The 22,594-nt window shown below is 38.8% G+C and overlaps 2 protein-coding genes and 1 long non-coding RNA gene across 3 annotated transcripts; 1 reads left to right on the top strand and 2 right to left on the bottom strand.

Annotated features, from left to right (window-relative positions):
• Nucleotides 1–309: 309 nt before the first annotated feature.
• On the bottom strand, nt 310–13,419 carry LOC121964060 (potassium/sodium hyperpolarization-activated cyclic nucleotide-gated channel 2-like). Its single transcript, XM_088083586.1, has 10 exons — nt 13,048–13,419; nt 11,598–11,784; nt 10,864–10,968; nt 7,840–7,977; nt 6,369–6,530; nt 5,385–5,478; nt 5,127–5,254; nt 4,147–4,293; nt 3,794–4,031; nt 310–715 (listed from the first exon to the last, which is right to left on the bottom strand). Exons 1-10 carry the CDS (start codon nt 13,230–13,232, stop codon nt 543–545), a joined length of 1,557 nt encoding a protein of 518 aa, XP_087939712.1. The 5' UTR covers nt 13,233–13,419; the 3' UTR covers nt 310–542.
• Nucleotides 13,420–13,479: 60 nt separating this feature from the next.
• On the bottom strand, nt 13,480–18,246 carry LOC121949330 (uncharacterized). The gene is made up of 3 exons (XR_006106233.2): nt 18,105–18,246; nt 17,053–17,152; nt 13,480–16,190 (listed from the first exon to the last, which is right to left on the bottom strand). It is a non-coding gene; the product is annotated as an uncharacterized LOC121949330 (long non-coding RNA).
• cox17 (cytochrome c oxidase copper chaperone COX17) lies at nt 18,201–20,611 on the top strand. The gene is made up of 4 exons (XM_088083589.1): nt 18,201–18,328; nt 19,489–19,616; nt 19,696–19,824; nt 20,419–20,611. The coding sequence occupies exons 2-3, from the start codon at nt 19,501–19,503 to the stop codon at nt 19,778–19,780; spliced, it is 201 nt and encodes a 66-aa protein (XP_087939715.1). The 5' UTR covers nt 18,201–18,328; nt 19,489–19,500; the 3' UTR covers nt 19,781–19,824; nt 20,419–20,611.
• Nucleotides 20,612–22,594: the final 1,983 nt, after the last annotated feature.

Below are 22,594 nucleotides of genomic sequence, written 5' to 3'. Positions count from 1 at the left end.
TTTGGGTGCATGTACTGTGTTACTGTATTTTCATGTGGCAAAGCACTATCCAACTGCAATCCAATCATCCAAAACGCATTTTAATATGAGGTGAAAAGGGGGTCTGTTTCTCGCCTAGTCTTTTATTTTATTTTAGTTACCGTTTTCCCAGAGTTCAGCAATAAACCTGGTGAGTACAATGTTGTTTTTTCTAATAGAATAAAATAAAGTCCAAGTTGCATTAAATCAGAATTTCTTCTTAAGGCTTTCCAAATCTCATTGACTTGCCAAACATCAACGCTAATCGCAACATAAACACTGAAGCAGAGATCAAAAGTTTGACCCGTCTTCACTGTTGAGGTCTTTGTTTATTGCTGAATAATTACCAGTCAGAATGAAATGCTCTGAAACTGTCCATCGCGTCAAAGTGTCCAACTCACGTCCACACGAGGAATCAGCCACAGTCTCAATGTCCATCACACAATCACATTAAATGTCCAGGAAATATCCGCACCTCCTGTCCTTTCCGTACAGTAAAAAAGTCCAGTGTACTGGTTTTGGTCTTACACGAGCCCACCATCAGAGTCGAGCTGAACCATTTTTTCTAAGTCCTTCTTGACATCTGGGAAGCCCTCCAGCGCCTCCTGAAGGTCGTCCCAGGACAGAGAGAAGCACTGGCAGTCGGTCAGCGCCCTCACTGTGGCCAGATGTTTGCCTTTGGTCAGCACGCACGTCTCTGTTGTACACACAGAGGGAACCACAGGAGCGTGGTTAATGAGCGAGTAAACCCTAATGACGGGGATGAGATCTGACAATTAATCCTAAATTAAATAACCGGACTTAGCTGAGTTGTTTCGGGAAGCCTGCTTAGCTCTAAACGCTGCAGAGGTTTGCTGCCAAAAAGATTAGGACCTGTTCCCACTTAAAGCCCGAGAATTAAATAAATCCCCCAAATTGGAAAAGATAGATTCATTCGCTTTGGTTTGACAGTGTTGTTTTTAAAGAATGCTTCTTGCTTACTGCTGCAAATAAACCTGCAGAGGTGGACAGTATTTATGTGATATGAAAAAAACAATGAATGCTGAGCAATAAAAAACAACTGGAAACTTTCAAAATCACACTGAATTTGCAGAAAGTCCACATCTTAACCCACCTTAACCCTCTCAGTGTCCTCTATTCCACAGTAATAAAATGATCATTAAACTAATAAGCAAACTTAACATCCACATGACAGTCGCTTAAGTTTGATATTTTAACATGTTCAGCTTCTTATGTACTTAAACGGTGTTAATGAATCTCCTGTGGTATTCAGCCATGCAGAAAGTTTTCTTTCATTTGTCCAGATTTTAATAACAAAAAATAACATCTTTTCCTAGAAACATTATCCCTGGTACTGTAGTTAATCCACAGAACAAGCTGTCGGCTGTTTTCACGGAGACGGTTTTTGTGGTAGGAATCAGTTCCAGTGAAAACTGCTCACAGGGATTATTCAGAGTTCAACTGTTTTTTTTAAGACAAAAAGTGACAGATTTTAAATGGAGTTTGGCCTAATGTCCTCGTAGCCCCTGACACACCAAGCCCACAGAGGCTGTTGGTCTGTGTCGGTGAGCGTCTGTCGCCCTAGATTTTGTGGCGTGTCCCACCTCATTGGCACTAATCGGCCTTTGTCTGGTTTTTTTTTTGCTGATTTGGCTGAGTTGAATCTGTATCTGAGAAATCGCTCTGATAAGCAGTTTAGCTCAGAGCACAAATAGAGAAACTTAAGTGAAGAAACAAACTCAACAGGAAATGATATTGACAGGAACTTGTGTCTTAACAGCAGCGATTTGTAGTTGTGTTTTTGTTTGCTAGTGTGCGCTAAATATCATTACTACATCACTCACTGGCATCTTGAATCAGTCAGTGATCCTGTTTCCTTTTTTTAAATACAGATGACCACCATCTGCTGGTTTGGAAAGTTATTTCCTCTTTACGCTGTTTTCACAAACTATTGGTACATTTTCCTACAAAAAATGTTGCATCCAAATATCCCACGAATTTTAAATGGCTGCGATCACGTGACCACTGCACCGACGGGAGTAAACCGAATAATCTTGTCAAAAGGCACGTTGGTGTGGGCCATTCACGTTTGAGATGAATGATGGACGTTTGAATCATGAGAACTTTAAGTCATTTTAAGGTACGTCCTCACCATGTTTGTTTCAGTGACTTTACTTCCCTTAACCTAAAAACACCCAACTATGTTTCTCAAGGTACCTTTTATTACGTAAACCTAACATCCGTAACTGTATGTTAATTGCGTGACTTTACATTAAGGACATAATGTAATTCATGGGGAGCTTTTAAGTAGGATATTATAGGAACTATAATGCGTGCATTTTCTTGAGGACGACCTGTTCTATTTGAACACCTTTTCCTCTCAAACCGGTGCAGAACATACATGCTAGTCCGCCTTTTAACTGTAGTCTTTGCAATGTGTTCAGGTGCAACTTTTTGGCCGAGACACAGAAGACATGAGGAGTCTCAACTGTTGTTCTTCATTGCCAAAAGGTCTTTGAAAGCGGCCTGGTGTGTCTGGAGCTCTAAGAGAGACGACAGCATAAAATTCGCAAGAGTCCGGCAAGGAAGGAGCAGCGGCTCTGCTCCGAGCTCCTCCCGGATGTCCGAGCTCCTCACCCTATCGCCCAGCCACCCTCCGGAGGAAGCTCATTTCGGCCGCTTTCATCCGTGATCTCTTTCTTTGGGTAACTACCAAGAGCTCATGACCAAAGGTTAGGGCTGGAACATAGATGGACTGGTAAATCGAGAGCTTTGCGCTCCGGCTCAGCTCCTTCTTCACCGTCCAAGTTGGATTACTTTTTTAAATTACAGTTACTTTGCATGGCTTTCAAACAGCTATAATGTAAGTATTTTCCCCAAAAAAAAAAAAAAAAAGCCTATGAAAGCTGACAGCAAGTTCTGTGGATTACAGGGACACTTTTTTGTTGCTCGTAATTTTTTTTTATCACTTTGAGCACAACAAATGAAATTCCAGTCACCCTCACTATATTAGGAGGAGGGAGACCAAAGGTGGATGTTTCAAAAATCTGGACAAAAAACAAATACAGCCAGCATGACCAGACACTACGACAAGTTTTTGTAAATTGAGTAAACTGACCCTTTTAAAGTACACTTCCATAGCACAATACAGAAGTGAATACACTCCAGTATGATTATTAATTCACCAACCTTGAACACACATAATGGTGAAAAAGAAAACAAAACTCCATATGGATGAAAACTGCATCTAAGGAAAACCATAAGATCATAAGAGTATTAACCTGCGCAAACCAGTAGATACATATTTTAAAGCACAAAATACAAATATATAGATATAAATACAATATAAATAATAATAATATAATAAATACAAGTAAATATAAATAAGCTTCTAGCACTTATTAGCGTTTCCGCTCCTTCATTACATCCATTATGTAACACATAACAGCATTGCTGTGTACTTAATGTACTTTTGCTTTAGGTAATACAGATGTTACTAAGTGTTTTTTAAAGTTAAGTGATTCCTGTGAGCTAAAAACTGGAATTAATCTGGGCATAAACAATCTGCACTTCCAGCTATTTGATGAAAGTTTGTGAGAAAGGCTGTAAACAGATTCTGGTATGTTATTTTCTTTAAAGCGAATCATTTATGAAATTCCCGATCTTCTTTCTCCTTTCCCAGTTTAAATTCTTTGGCTATCGCTGACTGGAAATCACCTCTCAAATCTCTGAATGATACTCCAGACATTCAATAATCACAGTAAATCAGACTCACCTCCAAAATAGTCTCCGTCACAGAGTTCCCTCTCGTAGGAATCGGTCTCCATGAGCACCTGGCCGTGGTCGATGAAGAACATGCGGTCGCCTGGGACGTTCTGTCGGACGATGGCGTCTCCCTCCAGGAACACGTCGTACTCCAATTTGGGGAGGATGGCGTTGATGAAGTTTTCATCTCTGTTCTGAAACATTGGTACTTTTCTCAGCAGCCGGCTGCACATCACCATCAGGATTTGCTAAAAACAAATAATAGAACAATTATGTTACAAGAAAACACAAGATTATTACAAAAACTCAAAGGCACAAAACCTTAACATCACTGAGCTTTACGCAGACAAACCACAGCTGTACCTCTTTGAGCGCTGAGGACACCGTGTCCATGACGTCCTTCTCATGAAACCACTTCCCTCCGTAGCGAGCCTGGTAGTAGTTGTTGATTCGAAGCTGCAGCTCCGGCGGGAGCTTCATGAAGGCCATGTAGTGCTCCAGACGGCTCATCTGTGGAGTCACAGTGCTTTCAGGATCCAGCTCCCATCAATAATACGACAAACAGCTATACGGTGCTAAGATCTACTCAAGCTGCATGTTTAATAATGCATCACAATGACATTGATTCAATTTGCATGTTGGCATTTAAATGATTCATCATGTAAAGGCAACAGAATAATGACATTAACATTTACATTCCTTGTAAGTTTGTTTCCTCATAAGGACGCATTTATACTACTTTATGTACAAAAATTAATATTTCAGATTCAAATGTCATAAATGTCACTGCCCTCATACTTCCATGTGTCCTTCATGTTGGCATAGAAACAGCCAATAGATGGCACCACAGGGCGGAGTCAAAAGTTTCACACAACAACAAACAAGGCGACGGTGAAAGAAAGGTGTCAGTTTTTAAAAAGACCCCCAGGCACAGCGCCAGGCTTTAAAACCAGTTTCCAATGGTGGCCAATCAGTGGCCAGGCCCAGAAAAACGTTTTCCTATAGACTTAGATTTTGAAATAGGCTGTAAATCAGTGGATACATTTTTTTAGCTTGTTTTCATGTCTAATTGTCTATTTTCAAGATTTTCTCCCTGAAATTAACAAACTGTGAAGGATTTTAATGAACCATGGGAGACCTTACTCTAGTTTTTCTTCTCCAGGTCTTTGTTATTGTCATTTGTTATTGTCAAGTGCTTTTGGTGGGGAATATATTATTTGCTTTAAATGGCTGTTTTCCAAATGTTTACAATAATCTAAATAAATGACTATCAAAAACAAAAAAGAAAAACCAAACAGGAATATTCACAGTATAGTAACTCAATGTGTGAGGTATCTTCTTACTTTGCTCTTGTACTCCTTGGCTGCTGGGTCGATGTTTGCGATCATGGTTGTAGCGTTCGCCACGAGGACGGTGTACATCAGACAGCCAGACACCATGCTGACCATGACGATCCACATCTCGACATAATCTGGAGAACAAGACACCGACACTCTGGACAGTTTACAGCTGAAATGGTGGGTATTTATATCTGAGGGAGAATTTGATACCAGCGCTTCTTTTTCCAGCTGTGGTGCATAAAGAAAATCAATAATTCTCACTTGTAGGTGCGTCCATGGAGCCATAGGAGAGGGCGATCATCTGGGAGAGAGCTCGAAAAACTCCCCAGGAGTACTTCACGATCACTGTGGCATTCTGGGAGATTTTTTTCATCATTAGTGAAAGTTTTTGTAGATCTGTGAGAGCTTCACAACAATAAATCTTTATATGAATTTATCCTACAATATGTGTTATAGATGTTTAAAGTACCATTAACTGTTTTTTATCCCCACATGTCTCACAGTACTTTCAGAAACTGCTCAATTACTAAAATATTTTACTTATTTTCAACACGTCATTCACAGCCAGTGGTGACAGACGTTTTCAAACCCTTTACAAAACCTTTACTGCAGTTATCATGCTGATGGACGGTCGAATGGCACAGGGCGCGTCCACATGCAACGCACACGAGCAGCTTCACTTGAGAACGTGGCCAGACGTGTGAATGAAACGCTGAAGGACAGCGTCAGGTAATAATGCTGCCGGTAACCACTATATAAGGAGTGCAATTTCAGGTGTGGAGGTGGATGGGTCTTGCAAGCAATTGATTTTCATGTGGGTGTGCAGAGTTCGCTTCCCATGGAGATGTGTGGGGTTTTTTCTACACCTTACCATGCGCCTCTTTTGCCTAAACTTAACCATCTGTGAATTTGTTGCTCACATAATGGCAGCAGAAACAGCTGACGCAGAAGGATACCTAAACGTCATAAGTAGAGGCAGGTCACTGACAGAGCGGCACCATGTGACGAGTTGGGATGAGAACGTGTTTTTTTTTTTATCGCACTGGAAGGGGATAAAAATACTGTCATCTCAAAGGTAACTGAAGCTGTCAGATAAATGTAGTGCACTAGAAAGTATAGTATAGTGTAGGTGTAAAGTTATATAAAATGGAAAGTTCCTACTTGAGTAAATGTACCTAGATAACAACCACCATCACCCACACACTATTTATTAAAAGGTTAGAGTTGTCTAAAGTTTCATTTTACCATCAGGTTTTCTTTGCGGACCCAACAGTCAGAGGGAAACTCCTCCAGCATGGGGACAAAGTACTGGATGCAGCCGTTCCAGTGACACAGCAGGAAAATCATCATGAACAGAGACAAGACACGAAAGAAGAGGCGGACCACCTCCAAGTTTGCATTCGACACCTGTCAGGAGGAGATAACAAGAAACCATGAGACATTAAGGCATTTGGTAAGCAAGTCAATCAATCTGTGTGTGATACATACTGTACAATCTGGGCATAAGCCTGATGTAAGATGTCCTCTCCTAAGCCTGTGCACAGTATATAATCCGTACATATACATTCACTCGCAGGCATCAAGTGGTGCAGAAACAGTACATTTCCTTTACTGAAGTTTGTTTTGACATATCATATTTTGATATGATGGGTCACTGAACAAGCGTTTGTATTCAGCGAGGTGAAAGTGAGAATGTGTTGCAGTAACAGATATATTGCACCAACAACATGCAGGAAAAGACAGGAAAGCTTGATGTATTTGCCAGCAAAGAAGCACAAACACCAACACCTTCAATGATTTGACTTTTGGAAAATGTCTTTTTTTAGAAAGCAAGGACACAAGACATCAACGTAACACTGGGGAGAATCAGTGTTGTATTTCTCCATTGCAAAACATCTGGAAGTCCACACAACACAGTTTACACAAAAAGGGACCATTAACATCACTGTGATTTTAAGTCAGTTCTCATGTATTGTTCCAGGTCGTAGATAAACTGCTATGGATGCTTGTGAAGGTTATTTAGCATCTTCTGGCCTGACAACATACCCCTGAAATTATACATAAAAACCTCATCACTACTGTAGTAAATCTGAGGCGACTGTGACGGCCAGACAGCGTGATTTGAACAGTCAGGCTGCTCAAGGCAAAATAAAACCTGGAAGACCAAAGCTGACCTGGCGCAGAAATGTGATGCACGAACTAGCCAAGACTGACTTCAGGGAGGCTCAACATGCAGGGAGCTCAATGTGGATTAGTTAAGTAAACCGATTTATCTGCATAAAATTAATAAATCAGTGGGGATACAAAACATTTATTTCCAAAGCAACAGGGTCCAGTTACACCGAAAACATACACCAGAAACCATTTATTTCAGCAGCCGGGAGCCGATTAAAGGTTTGGAGTTACCAATTCCAGACAACATACATTATGCAACATGCAAGATTTGTTCCAAGAAATATAATGTTTCATTTTGAGATTAATGTGGACATCCTTAAATTATCCCTTTATTTTTGTGCCCAATGTTTAGATAACTAAAAAAATAAAAACCCTGTTGATGCTGGAGCAACATGTCAGCTCTTGTTTTACAAACATCGTAAGCGCTAAAAGTCAGAGCAGTCATCGGACGCCAGCAGGTAAGGTATCTGCAGGTAGGAGATTAAGGATGATTGAATTTCAAAGGTGAGCTTTGAAGACTTTGTCCGGCGTTTGAACTTACTTTCTCCACCTCGTTGAAGAACCTGACCAGTCTGGACACTCGAGCCAGCCGGATCAAGCTGAGGATCCGCACAAACATCAGTATCCTCATCATCTTGTTGGTCTTGGAGGGGTTGTCATCGTTGTGGTACTGTAGGTCCTGGGTGTATAAAATATAGAGATTTAATTAACTACCAATGGTGGATTTCTTGTAAATCAACCAATTAGACTTTATACTGTTCATACTATCAAAATATAACACAAAGTGCCACTTTAAATAAAATCAGGTCCCTGAAACTAGAAACTAGCATCCTGCTGGCCATCGTGCAGGTGTTTGATAATAAACCGGACGACCTCTGTGCTGCATTTGTTTCCCATGGTACATTAAAACTATAATATCCTCTGTTTTGAAGAAATTTGGCAAGATCCTGAACAGCATCAATCAAGAGAAGGAAACAAGGTGTGTGTTTTATGGTAAATAAGATGGGAATTAGAGGTGCTGTTCTGATCCTGATCGCTGCCTGGATCAGGTTTCCATTAACCCTTATACTGCACAGACTGAAATTGCGAATACAAAATACCCCTAATGGAAACGTAAGTTTTGAAAAAACTCCCATTTATCACAAAAAAAGTTTTTCCACTCGCATAATGTGGTAACTATTCAAAAGTTCAGCAGACAATACAGAAGTTTCAAATTCACACTTCCTCTGTGAAAATGTGGATTATTACCTCCCAGAAATCCCTCATACAAGGCTGCTACCATTTATAGGGGGCTTGCCTTTCCATTATAGCTCGTATAACACGCCTACATCGCCTTCGATAGTAACTAATGACAGTGCGGTGGCTGCAATAGAAATAAACCTGCTAATGTTTTGAACATCCATCACCATACTTCTTTGAATGTTATTGTTATCGTTTCTGCAAATCTTTAATAGAAACCCGTCTACTGTATTACACTATTCAGAGGCAGCTGCAGAGTGGAGTCGCTGCCTTGCTTAAGTCAACATATGTAAAAAACTACCAAGCGCTCATCCCAGTGACGCAAGAGATGACGTCAATCAGAGTCTGGAGCACGTTTCAGGACACCACCGTCAACATCACTGATGACAGCAATGAACTCACTGAGTCTGTAGAGGATTTAATTTGTAAAACAACAAGGGCAACTATATCCAAAACTGTAGTTAAAACCTTTCACAGCCAGAAACTAGAGATCACCAGAGCCATCCGGAAACATGAAACATGAAACATTATAAAGCAGGTGCTAACAATGTCAGAGTAATGAAAATAGCTGAAACTATTCTAATCATCCAATTCTCATAAAATTAGTCTTTTAAAATCATCTGATGTGTTTAGTTTAGTGTCTTATTCTCGGTAGTTATCGTCTGTAAAACACTGTCTAGCTGCTCTGAGTGTTACATAAGTCTCTAATTATAAACCATGAACAAATAATGTAAAACTAAGTGCATAATTGTTTTGTGAGCTGACAAATAATGCAGCACACTGCTGGCTATTTTCTGCTCAACAGTCATTCATTATGACAAGAGAAAATGTCCCATTAAAACATACTTTAAAGTCCAGTGTGTAGGATTTATATTGTATTGTGGAATATAATATAATCAGTGTTTTCTTTAGTGTATAGTCACCTGAAAATAAGAATAGTGTTTTTCGTTACATTACGATGAGTCGTTTATATCTACATAGGGAGCGGTTTCTCGTCCACGAAGATTGCCATGTTGCATTGCCATGTTTCTAAAGTAGCCCAAAACTGACAAACCAAACACTGTCTCCAGATAAGGCAATCCGTGTTTTTGGAGTTACAATGATTTGTAACGTGAAACTGCTTTATTCCGTTTTTTTTTTAGCAGTTTAAATCAGCGGGTCTGTTTGTTTTAGAGAGGAAGAGACCTCTGGGGATAATTCGGCCTCAAAATGGTGAGCACACACTTACTCATCAGAGAACAAGAGTGAACCAATAATAAATCATGTCGTGGTCAATCTGCCTGTTTACGAGATGCCAAACAGCGTAGGATAAACACTGATTTGTAACGTGAAACTATTATATTCTGTGTTTTTACTGGTTTAAATCAGGGGTCTGTTTATTTTGGAGAGGAGGAGACCTGTGTGGATAATTAAGTTTCCTGATAAAAACCTGCAGAACAATGAACACTGAAGGAATTCTGACCAGGAGAAACTTTAGCTGGCTGCAATCTGTAAATCACTGCTAGACGCCAACAAATCCCACTAAATTTTACACATTTTATCTTTAAGTGTAATTGTAGCTCGAAGTAGCCTCGAGGAGCTACTAGTTTAAAAAAAAGTTTTAAAACGTTATTATTATTAGGAATGCATGATAATATCAGTATGTCATGGGTATCGACAGATATTGGTTTTAAAATGAAATATCAGAATCGGCCAACATGCTGATCTCTGCCTAAATAACAAACCAGTGTTTTTTACTGACACAGTAAACATCTACCAAACGCCAACCCTAAGTTGAAGTTCTTATTTTGCACATTGAATAAATATTACATACACTAAAAAGCATTGTATTTTATGTTTCCATCAGCTGGAGAGCCATCATGATAAGATTATGCTTGAGGAGACTTGATGATCACTAAAATTAGTTGGGAAAAAAAGTGGATATAAATACATCGTTTATTGGCCAAATGAGCTGTTATGCATTGGCATAATGAATACCGGCAAAAAATCCAAAATCATGCATCCCTAATTGTTATTCAAATACAAAACCAAAATCAGTTACATATAATTCGTAGAATCAGGGAAACATTACAACCAATCTTATTGCTGAGACAGAGAGAATAACATTTCCTACTATTCTCTCTCAAAAACAGTAATTTGATTTGAAAAAGATACGCCTTTTGATTTTTGTATAATGTGCCTGGATCAATAACCCTGTTGTTCTGATAGAAAAAAAGAGAGTAATGGAGACATGTCCATCGTCCGACCAGGATCAAATCATGTAAAAGTGTTTTAACAAACACACACTGTTGGCTGTTTTCTGCCCCAACAGTCTGTTCATAATTACCGCGAACAGCAGTATGTAGCCGATCGGGAACGCAGCGATAACGTCCGGTATGAACCATGACCTCAGGTAACTGACGCGGATCTGCTTGATATCCAGAATAGCTTCCTGTAAAAGAGAACAGAGCAGCAGATTGAGCCAGATGGATGAAGATGCTGCGCAGCGCGTGACACGGTTAGATGTATAATTTAACACTTGAACTGAACCAATATTTTGGGAGTTTTTCCAAGATTAAGGGAGACAGTGGTGTCGGATGAAATTAGCAGCGTGCTCAGAGAAAATCAACACATACATGAATGCATACATGAAGCGCATACATGAATATTTGAAGCGGGGCAGAAACCGACTGAGAATAAATCTGGCAAAATCCAGATGTTTGTGCTGTCCAGAGTAAACACCACGGACAGGAAAAAAACACAGATGTGCCATTTGTGATTGGCAAGATAGAGGTCACAGAGTATGAGCAGATGAAAACAAACAAGATATAGTCTGCGTAATACTTAATTGGAAATGTTATACTTCTCATTTATCCAATACATCATAATCCTGGTTATAAAATCAAACAGCAGGTGCCAATTTTGCCCATGTCCACAAGCAGAGGGAGGGGGGTTTGTTAATCTAGCCTTTCGTGTATTGAGTAGATTACAGATGGGGCAGAGATGGATTGTGTGTGCTTGTCTGCGCGAGGATTATAGTCCTCCAGATTGTGTCTGAAAATAGAGCACAGCCACTCTCACCTCGCCGTCCTCTGCTATGATGCCCATACGGAAATTCAGAGCCACATCTATCAGGAAAAGCGTGTCTGAAAACACGTTAAATCCCTCCCATGCCAGCCCGCTGTTCCCGTCCAGAAATGCTATCTCCATGGGAATCCCAATCAGGTTCAGGAACGTGATGGCCATCATGCACATAATGTAGTAACTCCTGCAGGAGAAGATCACAAAGAAAAAAAAAAAGTGTGACTTTTAAGTGAGCCTTAGATGTTGTTTTCCATGTAGGATTGCAGCAGAAACTCTCAGTTCATTTGCCAGGAGGTCTCATTAGACAGACACACTGCAGCCGGTAAGGAAAGCTGATTTATGCACACCAAATACTCGGATACTGTAACTGCACATCTCCTCAGTCAGGGCTCGATTGCCAGGCTCAAATACCTTTGATCTCTGATCTCCAATTGTTTTATTACATCTCTGTTTTCAATCCATCTTATCACCTCATAAACTAAAAATAACAATTCTGCAGGATGATGCAAAACCAGCTCCCTATAGAGGTCATTCAATCCATCAGTTTATGTCCCTTTAGTCCTCCGATTTGATCTTAAAACTCCCTTTACAAAACTAGAGGTAAGAGAAGATAAGATAAACTTTATTTTCTGTCCCAATCAGTGACAGAAATTCTCCTTTGACAAGACTCCAACAATAATCATTTTAAATTCTTTTCAGATGATTAACTTTTAACTGCTCCTTCAGGTTACTGCTTACTTGCTCTTACATTTGATGCTTTTTTTTTTGTAGTTTAATGTAAGCACCAAAAAACAAAGCAAACTCCTTGCAAGTGAAAACCTACTTTGCAATAAATTATTTTTTAGATTCTGATTTATATTGCATCTCTTTTTGTTTTTGTGCATTTATAAGTGCAACACAAATCATTATCATAATCAATTACTGCTCTGTCAACGAATGCTTAACGCTAATTAGTCATGCAACATGCCAGTAATACGGAGCAGGGGTGAAACTAATTATTATTTTCATTATTGACTAATCTGGTTTTTATTTTCTTGATTAATCATCTATAAAATGACACAAAATATTAAAAACACTCAACATGACATCATCAGCATGCTTGTTTTCTTTTACATAACACTTCAACACCTAAAAGTATTTGCTTTTCTGTAGTAAAAGACAAATAGAAAACAGCCAAATCTATCAAATTAAGAAGCTAGAATTAGAAATTGCTTGCCATTAAAAAAAAATTAGAAAAATAGTTGCAGACTAGATTTCTATTAATTTTACTAATAATTTCAGCTCTAATATGGAGCAAAGTCATAAGATCGTGTATTAACCCCTGCAGCAAACTGAAGCAAAGAATCACCTGCAAAAACTTGCAGAAAGTGCAACAACTTTTAAAGAAACTGAAAAAGTGGTGGTCTCAGCACAGGACTGGCCTGAATCTATCAAACACATTAAATACCTCATGAGGCTGAACGGGTGGATGACAAAGACTCCGCTCTGCAGCTGCCGGATGCACTCCTTCTCCACGGCCATCTCGCTGCCGTACACGTACAGGGACTGCCTGTTCAGCTGCGGGAGAAGCAGGGCTCTCCATCCACAGGTGGCTGTGGTGCATCCTGCGGCGGGACCTTTTAGTTTCTCCATGACTTCGGTCCCTTCGGATCAGCTGAACGCACAGGCCATCCTCCCTCTGCTGCTGCTGCTGCTGCTGCTGCTGCTGCTTCTCAGGGCGACTGGAGTCTGACTCTACCAGTCCTGACCTCCCCTCTTGGTCACAAGGTAATTTTCCATCAAGGCTCCCAACCTCAGGGCTTATTGAAGCTGTGTGGAGCGAGGCGAGTGGATACCCGCCTTTCTGCTCCCTCCCTCCCTCCCTCTCCGTCTGCCTCTCTCTATTTCTGCCCCCACCCCTCCACTTCTTTTCTTTTTCTCCCAGCTCATCAACTATTCAGTATCTGTGTCTCATCCCCACATGAATCAAGCCATGTCAAGAGGACAAGGTCCAGCTCACATTAATACTGAAGACAATGGCATGTGTGTATCTGTGTGTGTGAGTGTGTGTGTGTGTGTGTGGAGGGGATCACAGTTATTGTCATGTGAACGAGACATCTGGCAGCATGTGCCGGGACAAGTTCAGTATGGGCCACATCTACCCGGGATGTAATTAAACACGGTACCGTGTTACCTGATGCTGGACATATGCTCGCAGCTCTGAGCCAGCTCCTCCTCTGTTGTTTATTTGTACTTTTCACATCAGTAACAAAACAAAACAGAAGCTGAAATATTTCATTTCAAGGATTACAAAGTGGAAGATTTGGATTTCATTCAACTGGATGTTTTTTTTTTTAATATTTTCTTGGAAAGTTTGGTAGGATTGCAGCAACATTGGAAAATGAAAAATAGAGATGATATTACAGGATGTAGCAGCACGGTGGGATTAACTGAGGGGTCACGGCAATGGGTGAGCTGAATTACGGCAGCTTAGTGCAAGAGATGTGTCTAATGATGTGAGGGGCATTTTATGAGATTATTGCTTAAAAAACATTCGACAATTTTCCAGTGTTATTTTCTTTGCAATAGAGGAATATTGGAAACACCAGGAATGGGATGAAAGAAGCAAACTTTTTACATCTTTTATTGTTGTTGCTTTTTTTTAAAAATAATTTGGTAAATAATTTTACCTTTTTTCATCTTATTTCTTAACTCTTTTTTTGTAAATCTGTATCCCTTTTTAAATTTTTTTTTATACTTTATTTTTCTGTAAAGCACTTTGAATTGCCCTGTTGTATGAAATGTGTTATACACATAAACCTGCCTTGCCTATAGTTCAGAATTTGAGTCAGAGGCAGCATAAAAACACATAAAGAGAAAACATAAAGATACGTTGGTCGTTTTAAGTGCTCTGGCCTTATCTTACTCCTGGCACAAATTGGTGCACAGCACTGCGCAACTGTAATGCTAGTTTAAGACGCAATACTCATTTTGATAGCTAGCGCCCACGTTGTATAAGTAGCAAATGTACTTGCACCATCTGTGCACCCATGGTCTTGAAATCAGGTGTGGTCAGGCTCATTGTGGCGTATTGCTGTTTTGAGGTAGCAGGAGGTGCCGCTGACCAACAAAAACCTGGTTTAATGTCAGAATACTGCAGTATTTTCCTGCTATTCAAAGAGCGCATTTTTCAGATATTAAGATGCACCTACATAGGCGGGTTCACAACGTACTTATACTGTGTTTATTACACACACAAGGTCGTGTGGATGGGTTACAGGTGGGTGAATTAATAATTATATCATTAATGAGGAAAATATTCATTACATTCTCTAAAATGTGAAGATAGCAGAGATCAGAGCAGAGCTGCAGAGCCGTCTGACTCCACATTTAAAGAGATGCTGTGCGCATTTATGCACAAGCACCAGCATAATGTCGTTTATTATTTTAGAAGCTAAAAGTTTCAATTTTCTCTGTTTAAAGTTTATAACTACAGTTTTTAGTTTGGCTGTTTTAATGTCCCACAATGTTTGCTGCAGTGACATCATAGACCCCGGCTGCCCTTCACTGGTCACCTGTGCGTATAAGAATTGATTTTAAGATTTTACTGCTTGTTTTCAAAGCTTTGAATGGTCAGGCCCCAGCCTTTATCTGTGACTTATTAACTCTTTGTGAGCCTGATCACTGCCTGAGATCCTTCTACAAAGCGTTTCAAAAATCTCGTCTTGTCACTAAAGGTGACCGAGCTTTTGCTATTTGGGCCTCCAGCCGTGGAGCTCAAAACTTAGTGATCTATTTTAAATCTGTTTTAAAACTCACTGTTATTGTTTGGCCTTTTCTTAATTGATGGTATTTATTGTTACTTTTTGTATTGTTTTACCTTGTTTTATATTTCCTACACATTTTTTTTAGCTTTGTTATTGTCTTTTTTGTAACGCACTTTGTAACTTTATTTCGAAAGGTGCAATATAAATAAAGGTATTATCATTATTATTATTGTTATTATTATTATTGCTCTTACTTGGTTTCTCGCAGCAGAAAACCGCTTGCTTCTACAGTTTGCAATATCTACCATGTAAATAGCGTTACACCAGCTGCAGGTGCACCTGGCTTCTAAAGGGAATAGGAGATTACACTATGATTAGTTGAATTCATGTTATGCCCCAAAGCATACCTAGGATTACTTGCACCGTGCAATTTAGACGGTGCGCTATAGATTCTTTAGGACCTCATGTCTCTAAAGTACCTTAAACCGTAGTTGCTTAGGTTAAGTGTTACGAAGTTACTAAAGTAGGAGACACGTCTGTGTTGTTGTGGATGGTCTTCTCCTTTATTTAGGGTTATATCCATTTTCTCTGGAGCGCTGCCCTCTGTTATTTTGTGTGTTGGTGTGTGAGAAGTTCATGTACATGTGAGAATATTAATTCACTGCACAGCTGATACTGATCGAAGGGAAAGAGACAAACAAGAAAAAGAGTACTTACACTTATGCTTTCCTAGATGCTGCTTTGTGCAGACAGGAAGTGGCGGTGGCAAACAGTCAGGACTGTGGCTCTACACCTCTTCTCCTTCAGGGGGCCGATCTCTTCAGGGAGCATCACAACAGGCAGCCTGCAGATAAAACTGAGATTGACTTAAAGGGGATTTCATTGCCAAATGTATATTTTTCATTGCTCAACTTTGTGCAACACCGTATGGACTCTGATTCTGTGTAAATCACAAAGACTTCAGCAAAGTCTGTTTGAAATGGAGGTGTATATCTACAGAGCAAAAGAATAATATGCTTACTTGCTCATTTATCTGGCACACAGCTGGCCCTCAAACTAGAATAAGTGACTCAGTGCTTCTGCTTACGCACTGCTTTGCTGTGCTGACGCACAATAGACCCAGTAGACATGTGAAAACACATAACTTCAGTATTGTAAGGACAGAAAATGAACATTTTTCATATTAAAAAACTCCCTAGTCACTAAAGTGTATATTCTCCCCACCAGCAACTATTTTTTGCAGCACAGAATGAGATATCCGCCAAAGGATGTGACAGTGCAGAAAAACAGCAGTTTTTCTATGTGGCAGCTGATGTTTATTTTCAACTCATACAGTTCCTTCATTTTTAATTAAAAATATAAACTATAAGCGATTGTGCACATTTTAGTACATAACAGGAACATTTTAGGATTGAGACAGTTAATTCATTAACTGACTAGTCAATTAACAAAGAAATTAAAAACAAATGTGATAATAAAGGAAACATGTAAGTCTTAATAAGCAAAAGTGTGAAGCATTTTTTGGTTCCAGCCTCTAAAATGTGAAGATTTGCTGGTTCCTTGTGTTTGATGTCATTATGACATTGTGGAGTGAATTCAGTTGGGTGTCGGACTGTTGTTTAGACAAAACAAGCAACTCACACACAAGATAACTCCCTGAAAACAATGACACTGAACAGTTAAGTAACACAGTGTTTTATACCCACCTCCAAAGTTGCAGCAATGTCCACCTCCTTCAGGACAAACTCTGCCTCCTCCATCATGAACTGTCAAGGCCGATAAAGACCATAATTATGATGTCACTGCCTGCACAATAAAAATTCATACTTTTACTGCTGTGAGGATGATGATAGTGTTGGTGAGGCTTGAACCTGAAACAGCAGTTTAAGAAAATTGCTACAAAGCAGAGTTAAATACATAAATAGGGAGGTTTAACATGTTTTATTACTGCTCAGTTTTTACCTTAAACTCTGATTAATTTTCCCTGTTATAGGTTTTTTTGGGGGGGGGCTGTTGCTGTGTGAGGGTCCAAAGAAAGGACAGAGGGATATTACATGCTCAACGCCCTCTGAGGCAAATTGTGATTTGTGGTAATGAGCTTTATCAATAAAATTTCATTTAAATAATTGATGCTGGGAGAAGTAGTTACATTCATTAGTTAAATAAAACTACTAAATCCACGGTGTAAAAATACAGTAAATATTAACAACAATATGTTGTTTAAGTATTATAAAAGTACTTGTTCTGCAAAAAAAAAGTTATATTAACAACAATATGTAATTTAAGTATTATAAAAGTGCTTGTTCTGCAAAAAATAGGCCCTGTCACCAACATATTATCATTAATGACCTGACTTGGTTGTTAAAATCAATGCTTCAGTTTGCACACAGCATTTACTGTTGTTGGTCCAGGTGGAACTCGTTTTAAATGACGTTTTTAAAAAATTACAAATAAATCTACCTAAACTTCTTTATTTACAGTACAGGTAGTACTGTAAATTGGGCCACTTGTGGTGTCTGTGGGTTCACTTCAGAGAATAATTTAACAAAAAAAGAGTTTTTGAGAATTCACAAATAAACCTTAGCTTACATGCTTTCGGCTAGGCTAACGTTAGTTTAGTTTTAGCTTATGGTGAGTGGACCTTGAGTTAAGATTTCGTTTGTTTGCTTGTTTTTCAAGGTCAAAAGTGATACTTTAAATTCAACAGAAAACACAATTTGTCCTAAGAAATATCACAATATAATTTTAACAAACTTACTGTGCATTCATAGAGGCTCTGGTCTCTGTATTTGTGGAGCTTGTTTCGCTAGTTTCCGTCTCTTCCCGCCTTTGAGTCACAGCACTACATTTCCCAGAAGTCCCCGCTGGCTCTTGTAGTCACGTGACGATGTATAAAAAGGCAACACGTGAGCTTGCTCTTCTCGTGGTGGTTTCCTTTTGAAGGTGAAACGTCCGCTAGCCTGAACACAGACCTCCATTCAAGTAAGTTACATAACAAAGCTCCGCTGCAGCAGCTGTTTTTAACTAGTGCGCAACATTTTGTGACTTTAATCGTGTCATTTATCCGCCATAACCATCGTTATTGTCATCACCGTTAGCAACTGTTGGCTAACTTTGTGTTAGCCGGCGTAAGCGTTATGCAATGTGTCCAAGCTGTTAGCTAAACCTGCTAAAACATAACAAAAGTCAAGAAAATGATGGTTCTGTTTGTCTGTTTACCTGTTTTAACGTGTTTATAACGTAAAGATTTAAATAATAACACTCTGTGGTGCTCCGATGAGTTCGTGTTGTCATGTTAGCTAATGTTACATCAGTCCTGCCTCATTCATTAACTGTGTGGCTATAATACATGTGCAGCACAACCGCTATGGTTGTTACTTACACTTCCGTATTCAATTTGTTGTGCCAGATCATTTCGGCTGCACATTTGCACACCTGCTAAATATCAAATTGCCTCTTGCTTAAAATGGGCCTTTAACACAACTTGCCTTCCCTGAGACAGGAGTTTAAACAGCTGAGATAATTGGGAACACCTGTGAATAGACCAGGACTCGTCTTGTTTTCTTGATAATTAAATGATAAACTGCAAGTAGCCTGTTCTAAGGGACTGTTCTTTATTTATCAGAGGAGGAGAGTGGCTGGGATGTGACATAAGAATAATAATTAACAAATAATAACAAAATAAAATGATTTTTTTTTTTATCATCCCCAAAACTACACATTTCTTCTTGAGGGGAAAAAATACATTTTTAAAAAATTACTCTGCATAGAAGTTTAAGATGAAAACCATCAGTTTTCATTCTTGTCATGCATAATTATTGGTTAGCAGGAACTACTTTAGCAAAATTTTACAAGACGCCCAATAAATTGATCTTGATTAAATATCACATCTGCACACACAGTGCAGATTTTGGTGTATTTTGTTCTCACTGAAGTGTTCGTCTCAGTGTGTTCAAGGACCGATGGAAAATTTGGAATTTCCAACAACAATTCTTTTTCTACAGCTTGACTATGGTGTAATTTTCTCGATTATTTTGACATGCCTCCCTCTTTTTGCACCACCCCCTCCCTAATAGTAATCAAACCGTCCTTGAGATGAATCAAAATGCAAGTGAATGAAAGCATTTTTGTTTTTCTTTTAGTTCAGCCTAAAGATGTCGACCGTGTCTGCTGCTGGCGTGGACTCTGCCGCTGTGACTGAGGCCCCTGAGCAGAAGCCACTGAAACCATGCTGCGCCTGCCCTGAGACCAAGAAAGTCAGGGATGCATGGTACGTACCTGTCCAGAGAGACTGCAGCTTTCCTCTTTGCAAGTAAAACTTTTATTAATGCCTCCATATTTTCCTCCAGCATCATTGAGAAGGGAGAGGAGAACTGCACAGTCCTGATCGAGGCACACAAAGACTGCATGAGGGCGCTTGGATTCAAGATTTAAATACTCCACTTTGTGTGTGTGTGGTGTGTGTGTGTGTGTTCGTGGTAAGTATCAAATTTTATTTTCCCATCAGCTTGTTTGCAAGTATAATGTCTCTGCTGGTTCTCACTCACTGGTAGATGCATGGGCTGGTAAAGTTGCAGGGGTTAACTGTAAATATTTGTTCAGAAATCTTGTATTTTGCTTTTCGGTGTGACCTCAGTTTCATTGGTTGCCTGCAAAATTAAACCTAACAGAACTTGAATGCTCAGTTTGCGTGCCTGTGCTGGCGTCACACTGTTGCCAAATGTATCCTGACAGTCTTGGAGCAAGTATCCTGTGCTCACATGACTACACAAGAAACATGCCTGAAGCCGCGCGGCTCGGTTCACGTTTCAGCAGCTCAATTAGCCGTCTGGCATCGCCTCGGTGCTCAGTTGCTCTTGTAAAGGAGAAATGTTCAGTCAGTGAGCTGGAGGGAATGTAAATGTACGTGGCCAAATCACTAAACATTTACTGAATACACAACCAGGCCTCGACCTTTGTCTTGATCTTGGTGTTTTTATTTATTAACATTACTATTTTGCAGTCTAACACTAGGTGTCAGCTACGTGCACGCTTTAATACTAATGTTTTGGGTTTTTTTTATTCTCCTGCAGTGCTGCTGTGCGAGATGCCCCTGGGTGTTCCTCCTTTCCTCCCTCATTTATACCTCGACTTGAAGGGAAATTTGACTAAGCACTTCGGCTCTGATGGGTTGACTGTATTTCTGTGAAATTGTTTTTTAACAACTTTTTTGAGAAATGTGTGAATATCTAAACTGCTGTCTGATTAAAAGTCCTATGCAATAAACCCATTTTGTTTTTCCTTTTTAAAATGAGCCCTTAGAGCCCACTAACACTATACTTGTACAAATTTGCCTTAAAAAATATTGTACATTAATATTTAAACTTTTTTTTTAGCCATCAATCCTTATTAATTAATATATATATATATATATATATATATATATATGTTACTTTTAATAATTTCAGTGCTTTAAATGCCAGTTTTGTTTTTTTTTTTTTTTTTTTATGCCCCTTTTTTTTTTTTTTTCTTCCAAGGAAAACTTTTTAACATACTATTTGCTAAGTTTTTGTTTTTGTTTTTTTTTTTTTGTACATTTAGTTTATTTTTCAACCAACATCAGTCAGAATTTTAACCCTTTAAATACTGTATTTTGTCACACAGCTTTTTTAAAAAAAGTTTTCAATATACTACATGCAACTTAAATATCTTATCACAGCCTGTGGTATCTAAGTAAATTGCAGCAACATTGATATGACTGCACCTTGTGGAAATGGCATATCATCTCCATATGCCAAATATGGTTAAAAAAAGATATGGTGGAAAATAGTAAAAATGACAATTCCTTGACAAATAATACAGTGCATGTTGTACTTTGATGGCTGCTGATCAAAAATCACAGTTTGCATGCATTTCAATGGTGCATTTTTTGCACTTAACAGTTAATGTAACTATTTCGTTTACAGTGTATTTTAGACTTATTGTAGGTGAGCTGAGCTGGAAATTTAAAGATTAAATATAAAATCTTGCCTAAATTTATGACATGTGTGAACACAGCTAAAATTAGCCAAAAATGAGAAATGAAAAGCACATATAATGCACCAAACAGTCCCTAAGGGTTAATTGCATCATAAAGAATTCATGTTGTGGTTTCTGTATTGAAGGTCCATTCTCCGGGTGAACGTGTGCTCGCTACAGTTGCTGTCCCTGGTATGCACTTAGGCTTAAAAATAACTTCTGCCCCTGCAAAGTCAATACTTGGCATATCTGCATTCTTCCTCTGTAGTGTGTCACTATTACTGAAGTGCGCCTGACAGTGGACATCGAGTCTGACACATTCAAACCTGCTGGAAATGCAAAGCAACGCTAATTCTGCAGGAGAATTTGAAAATTAAAAAAAAATGTAAATGCCTTTCTCACTTTACTGTGACCTTCATATCTCAACAAGCACTCCTTTTGAGAGACTAATGTGAACGTGTCACAGACGAGCAGGTAAACCTGCGATAACTTATTGACAGTTACAAACACTAAACATCATTGTTTCCATTTAATATCTTACTCACCACTTGCTGAGTTTACAAACATATAATAATGGCCTCAGCCTAAAAATTTCAATGCTGAAAAATTATGGTTTTAACATGTATAAACCACAAGGCAAGTTAACCCTTTAAAACCTGAACAAACTTGCTTGATTTCTTTCAAAAACATGGGAAGAAGGTATTGAGAAACTTGAGAAATGGCCAAAAATTTAGCAAGAAATTAGTGAAAAGTTACAACAAAATTACCTGAAAATAATTAAATAGTATTTAGTATTACACATTTTTCTTCTTTTTTATAAGTGAGAGAATTATAAAATTAGTTTTCTGGACATTTTCCCTTTTTTTAAAAAAAAAAATCGAATCCCATCCGATTAATTTTTAGACCATTTTTTTTTGTAACCTTTTAATTATTTTTTATTTTTTATTTTTTATTTTTGTGCAATTTTGCAGGGCATTTCTCGCCAAATTGCTCTTTTTTCCTATTTTTGAAAGAAATGTAACCATTTTTAAACATGCCTAATGGAAACACATCAATTTAAAAAAAAAACTCCCATTTATGGCAACAAAAAGATTTAATGCCTGCATGAGGTGGTATTTCAGGTGATTTGAAAAAGCCATATTTCTCAAAACTGCAATGGAAACACTCTTCCAAAAGTTCCTCCCATGCTGACACTATCTGCATGCATTGCAGACTGCCTTCCCTGCTGGTTGAGTGTAATATGCACACTTT

This window comes from Plectropomus leopardus, chromosome 10 (assembly GCF_026936395.1).
Source record: "Plectropomus leopardus strain MGB_pleo_1.0 chromosome 10, ASM2693639v1, whole genome shotgun sequence".
Taxonomy (NCBI): domain Eukaryota; kingdom Metazoa; phylum Chordata; class Actinopteri; order Perciformes; family Serranidae; genus Plectropomus; species Plectropomus leopardus.
Note: the sequence above shows the minus strand (reverse complement) of the source record. Positions and strands in the feature narration are given on the sequence as shown.

Coding starts and splice junctions, on each gene's coding strand:
- LOC121964060 (XM_088083586.1), bottom strand. CDS start 13,232: ATGGAGAAACTAAAAGGTCCCGCCGCAGGATGCACCACAGCCACCTGT. Junction 10,969..11,597: donor TCATAGCAGAGGACGGCGAG/GTGAGAGTGGCT, acceptor TCTCTTTTACAG/GAAGCTATTCTGGATATCAA. Junction 716..3,793: donor TGACGGAGACTATTTTGGAG/GTGAGTCTGATT, acceptor TGTGTACAACAG/AGACGTGCGTGCTGACCAAA.
- cox17 (XM_088083589.1), top strand. CDS start 19,501: ATGTCGACCGTGTCTGCTGCTGGCGTGGACTCTGCCGCTGTGACTGAG. Junction 19,617..19,695: donor AAGAAAGTCAGGGATGCATG/GTACGTACCTGT, acceptor ATTTTCCTCCAG/CATCATTGAGAAGGGAGAGG.